General features: G+C 41.8%; 1 protein-coding gene across 1 annotated transcript; it reads right to left on the bottom strand.

Moving 5' to 3' along the window:
* Positions 1–426: 426 nt before the first annotated feature.
* On the bottom strand, positions 427–7,296 carry LOC123168797 (C2 and GRAM domain-containing protein At1g03370). Its single transcript, XM_044586664.1, has 10 exons — positions 6,733–7,296; positions 5,163–6,527; positions 3,934–4,116; positions 3,513–3,790; positions 3,318–3,434; positions 2,846–3,105; positions 1,964–2,129; positions 1,597–1,869; positions 1,193–1,385; positions 427–769 (listed from the first exon to the last, which is right to left on the bottom strand). The coding sequence occupies exons 1-10, from the start codon at positions 7,160–7,162 to the stop codon at positions 759–761; spliced, it is 3,276 nt and encodes a 1,091-aa protein (XP_044442599.1). The 5' UTR covers positions 7,163–7,296; the 3' UTR covers positions 427–758.
* Positions 7,297–7,302: the final 6 nt, after the last annotated feature.

Raw genomic sequence — 7,302 nt, 5'->3', positions numbered from 1 at the left:
GAACTGATGTTAAAGATGCATGAGATGATGAAGAAAAACATAGAGTGGATGAATGCTAAGTACAAACTTGTGGGTGATAAGGATAGAAAGCATGTTGTGTTCAATTTATTTGGGTGCATTTACGTAAAGATAGAATATCTAAGTTGCGCAAGTGTAAACTAATGCCACTGGATGATGGTCCATTTAAGGTCTTAGAAAAAAGATAAATGATAATGCATACAAACTTGAGTTGCGGCATAAAAGAGTGCACGCAGGAGGGGGATAACAAAACATTCGATACGTAGGCCTATATAGATGATGTTCGTTATATAGAAGCTCTTAGATCAAGGCATACGAGTATAGCAAATTGAACAACAAAATACTAGATATACCACATATTTGCTTGATTGTTTTACAGTACAGCACACGACTCCGACAAGACCTCTATGGATCAAAATTAGCTTCCTTTCACTATATCACTTGTGTTATACATATACAGGTCAGCTGTGCATATACAACTCTACTTGACTTCCTATGAGGGTAAATGGGTAAGGCCGTATCAGAAATGTTTTTTTTTTAACGAACTGCTTCTGAAACAATCTATTCACATAGTTCACTTTCAGGCTCTGCTGTCTGTGTAAGAACAGCAAACTGTTGGCAGCAGCTAAAGCATGTCTCACCACAAGCAGATGGCAACAGATCATGCCGGTTCCCCTCTGCTTGGGCTCTTCAAACACATTTTGATGGAATGAGTAATCTACTGTCATACTGTACAGAGGTTAGCTTCCACCTACAAATTTTTCGCACACAGAAAAATCAGCGTCATTCTTTCCCGTGGCAAAACAAATAGCGCTGATTCATACAGAGCAATAAAAACAGTTTGCTTTCTGACAGTGCCACATAAAAAGTTATACCAGATTCATTGCATTTAGTTTCCACTTGGCGGTAATAATTCATTTGACACGGAAGCAATGAAATGCATCATACTCCCTCCGTCCGAAAAAACTTGTCCCTTAAATGAATGTATCTAGCACGAAGTTAGTGCTAAATACATCCATTTGAGAGACAAGCTTGGGACAAGCTTTTTCGGACGGAGGGAGTATAAACTTACTTTCCTGGCATTGGTTTGATGTGAACTCTGCTATATGTTAACATGACATTAGAAATCACAATAACGAACACTAAGGATCAATAGCTGCATTGAAAAGGGTACCGTTTCTTGACGTCAGATCCTTTTCGACTAAGGAAAAGAGCTCCTTCAATCTATTTGAGGTGTTGGACATGATATTTTTTGTGACCTTCTTTTGTTGCTTGGTGCTTTTTAACCAGGCAATCCCCAACAAAACCTGCACGTTGCAGGTGTTTGGTTTTGATGGTATGTTCGCCATATAATACTTTAGCTGGAGCTGCAAGTTAAGAACCATTGTGATCAACATTATTCTATGTACCAGTTCAGCAAAAAGATTGACAGAACAAGCATACAGTAATACCACTTCAATTCTTATGTTTTTTAGCTCAGAGCTAAGGTTACAACTATTCGGAATGGTCACAAACTCTTGATAATGGTTAGCATAGTACAGACCATTTAAGAATAAATGTGGGAAGGGGGAGTCTTACATTAAAGTAGTCCCCAAGTAGAACACCTTGGAGGGTCATCACCTCTTCAATGGCCCAGCCATCTTGGTTCACTAGGGTATACTTCTGCTGAGTGGTGCTTGCTTCTCCTCCATATCGAGACAATGCTTTGTCAAACTTGTAGCTGATTTGCCGCTTGTATATATTTCTGCCTACAAGTTCCCATTCTGTTGATGAGTAGTCCAGACAGCCAGTCTTTTGCATCACTTTGTGTTCCAACTGACCTCCTGAAAACATCTCCATCAAGGACTCAACCTGAAAATTTAGATATATGTAAGGAATCCCAAAACAAATTTTAGTGCGAAAACGAATTGTGACAAGCTCATGCGAAAATAAAAGTGGCACTCACGTCCACAGAAAGAACTGATGAGAATATTTCGGACATTTTGACATCCTCATGGGTAAATAAGGATCCGCATTCTTCCGCCTGGAGTTCTTTTGGTTCAGACTCCTCAATTACCTCTCCCTTCTGTTCTTGACCCGGTGATCGCATTTTCCAAATCCCCATGATTATTCTGTCAGATAAAGATTTCTTGGTGTGATACATTCATATGCAAACTAGCAGAATAGCTTAGTACATGATGGGATAGCAAGATCCGATCAACTATCTGCAGAACTATAATCAGTAGAAAATAGAAACCTATTGTTACTACATTTTCTTACTTGTATACCGTGAGGTTGTGCGTCTATAGAAGAACCTGAATACAGTGGGCCAGCCTTGGGCAGATTCCTTTTTTTCTTTTGGAAACAGTGGGCCAATTTTGACTTGCTTGGCTCAAGGGACTAGACTAGTCAAGATTAGTCAGCGACTAGTTAACGAGTCGCTCGGCTGTGCCAACCAATAGAGTCGAGGTGCCCAGTTAACACCCAGGTTACGACTGGTACACTTGTCAACGCGACTAATCGCTCGACGCTTAATATTGGGTTCAAATCTCCCAAAAGACTAAAATGTTAAAGTTGTCCTATCTTATAATGGGAATTATGCTGAATGTGTCCATTAGTTTTCGACCTTTAGTCACTGCAGGTCAAGCCGGCTTTGGGCTTGTAATCTGCAAACCAAAGCCACATCAGGCCAGCATACCATGAACATGTTATCCTTGAACTTCACAAAATAAGATCTAGAGTTATCTTATTTTATTTAGAAATTTTGATCTGAAGTTCTGAAGCATAAAATATATGCTTGGCCTAGATGTCTCACTGGACCTCAAAAACAAACAAATGAGAAAGGTACCTGTGAGCATCATTGAACGAAACAAAGGACTGAAAATGGAACTTGAGTCTTCCATGATGATCTGTTGCCTTGGCACCATGTTTTGCTTCTGACCCTCTATCCTTTCTAAGGATAACCATCAAGGATGGGCTGCCAATTGACAGTGTAGGAGGGATAACCTGGATATCATCAACGTCTTCCCACAGAAAGAAAAACTTGGTCTTATGACCAAATATATTAGAGTAGAATCCAATTATTCTTGGAGAGAAAAATACGCGTCCCTGTAAAAGAGTCAATTCTCTGTAAATATTGACAGAACAAAATGGAGAAAGTACAAAATATTGGCAAATGTCCAGTGAGTCACAAACGAATGCAAAACTATAGCGGTGATTCTCCTTGGTAGTATGGTACATACATGTATAGGTCTACTTGGTACAATTAAAATAATAGTAGCATCTTTGACACATAAGTAAACAATCAGAAAAGTAAATACCTGAAGTGGCATCTTCCGTTTTAGATGACAGGTGAAATCATCAATGAGGAACTCTTCAGGAGGGAGGTTAAAGAGCTTTCGGAATGCTAAATTTGTTTGTGCTGACCGCAAATTTATCTACACATTATGTCATATGTAATTTCAGAAATAGAAGAGATGATGAAAAACAAATCAGACAAAAAGTTAGGTCCTTACCTTCTTACCGACTTCATTCCCCATCTTTGCCAGATAATTCAGAACAACTTCAGTTCCTCTCGAGTTGTTCAAAAATATTCTCAAATGTAGCTTAGGGTTGCTTGCTGGATCACACTGCCCATCAAGAGGAACCCATATGTCCATTAAATCTGACAAATTGCTCTTCAGGAAGTTCACTTCGGCGTGACCAATGGGAGCTTCATCTAATTGATTCGAATCATGAATAGCTACATCCATCCTTGATGGTGGATCATCCATTGCATCAAATTCGAATATCTCTAGAAATTCAAGCATCAAATGGGTCAGCTACACTATGCATATGCGAAGGTCAGTACCGTCAGTTCATGCAATACTGTAGCACAAAGGATCAGCTGCTCTTCCCAGCTGAGAACAAAGCAACATGAAGGGGAAAGAAACTAACCGTTCCATTTTGGATCAGATGTGTGGAATTTAATTGAGCTTGTTTTCCTCTTCGTGTTGCAGGTAAAAACAGCATATAGGTCAAATGGTTGAGATGAACCAGCAGATAGTATACCAGTACCCTCAATAAGTGCAACAGTCAGTAACCAGCCATCTCCATGAGCCTTGACTCCATGATCACTACCTAATACAGGAAAAAGAGAAGACGAATATTGCTCAACTGTTACCGAAATTTAAAGCAAATCAAGTAGCACTACAATACCAGAACATATGTGTAGAGCGAAATGTCCATTGGTTGCAGTAGAAGACAATTCACCTCATCTCCTTTTAGAATAACACTTTCACTCTTAGAGCATATCTATATCTATACCATCTATTTCTATTCCATTATATAGTGTATGAATAGCTATGAATATCGTCCGCTGGATAAAGTCAATCTGACGTGAGAGAGATGGCAAATCCGAGCACTTGTGGCCGTCGGATTTCCTCTTTACTACACCGGATTCTGCCACGTATACTATCTAGAAGATTCTATGGTTGTACTTAAGCCCAATGGATATTATGCACAAATCACGAAACACACTTCTACTTTATTCTAGACTCTTCTATAATTAAACACTCCTAAGTTCTTCTTTTCTAACAGAACTGTCATTGATTTTTACTTTTGTGAAAAAAACGTTGTGTTCAAGGCTACGGCCGTATATCATAAACCACATTTATCTTTGTGATGCAGCATTAGGTATTCACGTTATTTTCTATTGAAAATTCAATACGAAGTAATTAAAAGAGACTGCCTAGAGAAAACGTGCTCGATATATTTTACCCGAGTTTTGTGTAGTATATACCATGCAGTTTTCAAGTATTTTGTAGCTATAATTTGATTAATTTTTTTATGGAATGGACTAAGAGAATTAAATATGCATCTTATACTTGATGCATGTGCCTCAAAATTTCATTTGACTATTACAGTTCAGTATGTCGATCTTTGGTCGTACTTTGATTATCTAAGCTCTCACGTGCAATGCACGTATTACTTACTAGATACTTCCTCCGTCCGGAATTACTTGTCGCTCAAACGGATGTATCTACGCTAGATACATCCGTTTGAGCGACAAGTAATTCCAGGCGCAAGGAGTACAACAGAAAGAGAACATAAAACTAATCAAGAATATACAGATTCATGTGCGACAGTTTTGGAGTAGATAATAACATAGTGACTGAGATATCTACCTCTTTGTCTCCATGCATTCAAGAAGCGCTTTATTACTTTCAGGATGGTCTGTCCCTGAAGGATCAAGACAGCACAAACCACAACCTCTCCAATTGAATCTGGAAGGTCAATGCCAAAATATTCAAGCCCATTCATCACTTTGGGCCTTGATAAATGAAGGTGAACTATAACATATATCCCTATGATAACAGAGAATATGAATGTGAAGTTCCCAAGGAAGCGGACAATCAACCTCCAGCTTGGTTCTTTATGTGCTTGTAGTGAGGCTAAAATCTTTGCTTTGTTTGAATTGGCATCATCAAGCTCAGCTACTTTAAACCTTTGGGACAGTACTTCAGAAAATTGTGCATAACCTTCCGACATGCCTTGTTTTGCACCACTCTCAATCATTCCTTTCATCATTGTGCTCTGAAGAAAGTTGATCCGCCAACTTACAGTAAGATGTGCTGTTTGCTCTTCAGATGATAGCTGGGGACCTGGCGTTATACAGTACAATATCTCTATCTTGAAACAACTGCCGTAAGGAACATCAGGTGTGCTAACAATAGACAAAACAGCGAAAGAATTCCCAGCTGCCTTTAAGTATTTCTGCTCTTCTGTGGCTTTGCAAGCTTTAACCAGCTTACTAGCGGCTTTTATGTAACTTAATGTTCTTCGCAAACAACCATCGTTGCTATCGATCTTCCATGGTTCAATCTGAAATCCACTTGTTCCTTGAAGCTCTGCTACTGCTGGCCAGAAATCTGAATTTGGAGTAAACAAGAGGGAATTCAGTCCAGCTGGTGCGATAACATAAGATTCGTCAACTAGAACGCCGTTAGACAATTTTGCTGGCATTTCACAGCCTTGATCTTTGGACTCCATGATTTTCAGTAGCTCATCAAGGTTTGACTCGGATGGCGTGCCATTCTCGGGACTTTCACGGTCTACAGAGCAAACTTTTGGCTCTTCGGACTGCTCCACCACCGACTCGGCGTCAGAGGCAACGATGGAAGGCAGATTAGTATCAGCAGGTTTCCCAAAGAAATAGCGAGAGAAGACCTCTACCACCGACGACGTATTCGCCATCGCATCATTACAAACAGCGGTTCCAGGTTCAGTGACTGCTTGGTCAATGCTGGTCCCGGGCGGTTGGTCCACAGCACCATCCCCCAATCGTTCCATACTTCCCTGCGATGATCGGTCCAAACTGGCAAGGGCTGACATGTCAATGTAGCTATTGCTGGTTGACAAAGCTCCATCTTTGTTCCCAATTGACCTGTCTGAACTGGATGCTGCGCCATCCGAAGTGGGTTGTGGTAGCTGGTGCAATTCTTCGGACACGTGCGCGCGTGTAGACAAGGATATGCGCAGGCAAATTTCCCCTGCACATGGAAGAAATTCAAATTAAATGGTGCCAAGATTACAACATATCTTAGAATATGATATCTAAGACATCTTATATACTTGTGCGTGCATGTCACAATTGCTTAGTGCTTACACAAATTCAAAACAAAACCATAGGAGAGGAGAGGGGGGAACGTGGAGGAGATGAATGCGGTGATGGGCAAGGCAATAATAATAGCATACCGCGTTCTTTCTTCTTGGACTTCTTGCTCTTGGGCTGGAGCTGGTACCAGGCGGTGCCGAGGGAGAGGTCCGGGGCCTCCATGACCATGGAGAGCGGCACCTTGACCTTGCCGAGGAGGTCGTTGGTGAAGTACTTGTCCTCGTTGAGCACGGAGACGGAGAGCTCCTCGGTGACGTCGCCGACGAGGAAGCTGAACTCCTCGTCCCAGGCGGGGGTGAGGCTCTTCTTGACGATGGCCGTCTTGGCGCGGCGCTTGCCGAGCTGCAGCTTGACGAAGGGGTCGCTGGAGCCGTTGAGGTGCACCGGCAGCAGGCCCCGCGCCTCGACGACGCGCACCAGCAGCTTCATCGGCGACCCGGCAATCTGCCGAGCGCTCCCCGCGCACTCCCCCTTCCCCACCGACGACGTTAGGCTCTTGAGCTTCGTCATGCGCGGATCGCGGCGGCAACCATCAAATCAAAATGCAAACAGACATGTACGATCGATCTTTCCAAATCTTTTGCGCTGACAATTCGCGGACGAATCGAGGGAGGGAGAGATCAGAGTTCTTGGGTCGCCATGTCTGTTTG

The sequence above is a fragment of the Triticum aestivum genome, chromosome 7D, assembly GCF_018294505.1.
Source record: "Triticum aestivum cultivar Chinese Spring chromosome 7D, IWGSC CS RefSeq v2.1, whole genome shotgun sequence".
Lineage (NCBI taxonomy): Eukaryota > Viridiplantae > Streptophyta > Magnoliopsida > Poales > Poaceae > Triticum > Triticum aestivum.
This window is presented reverse-complemented; position numbering and strand designations above follow the sequence as displayed.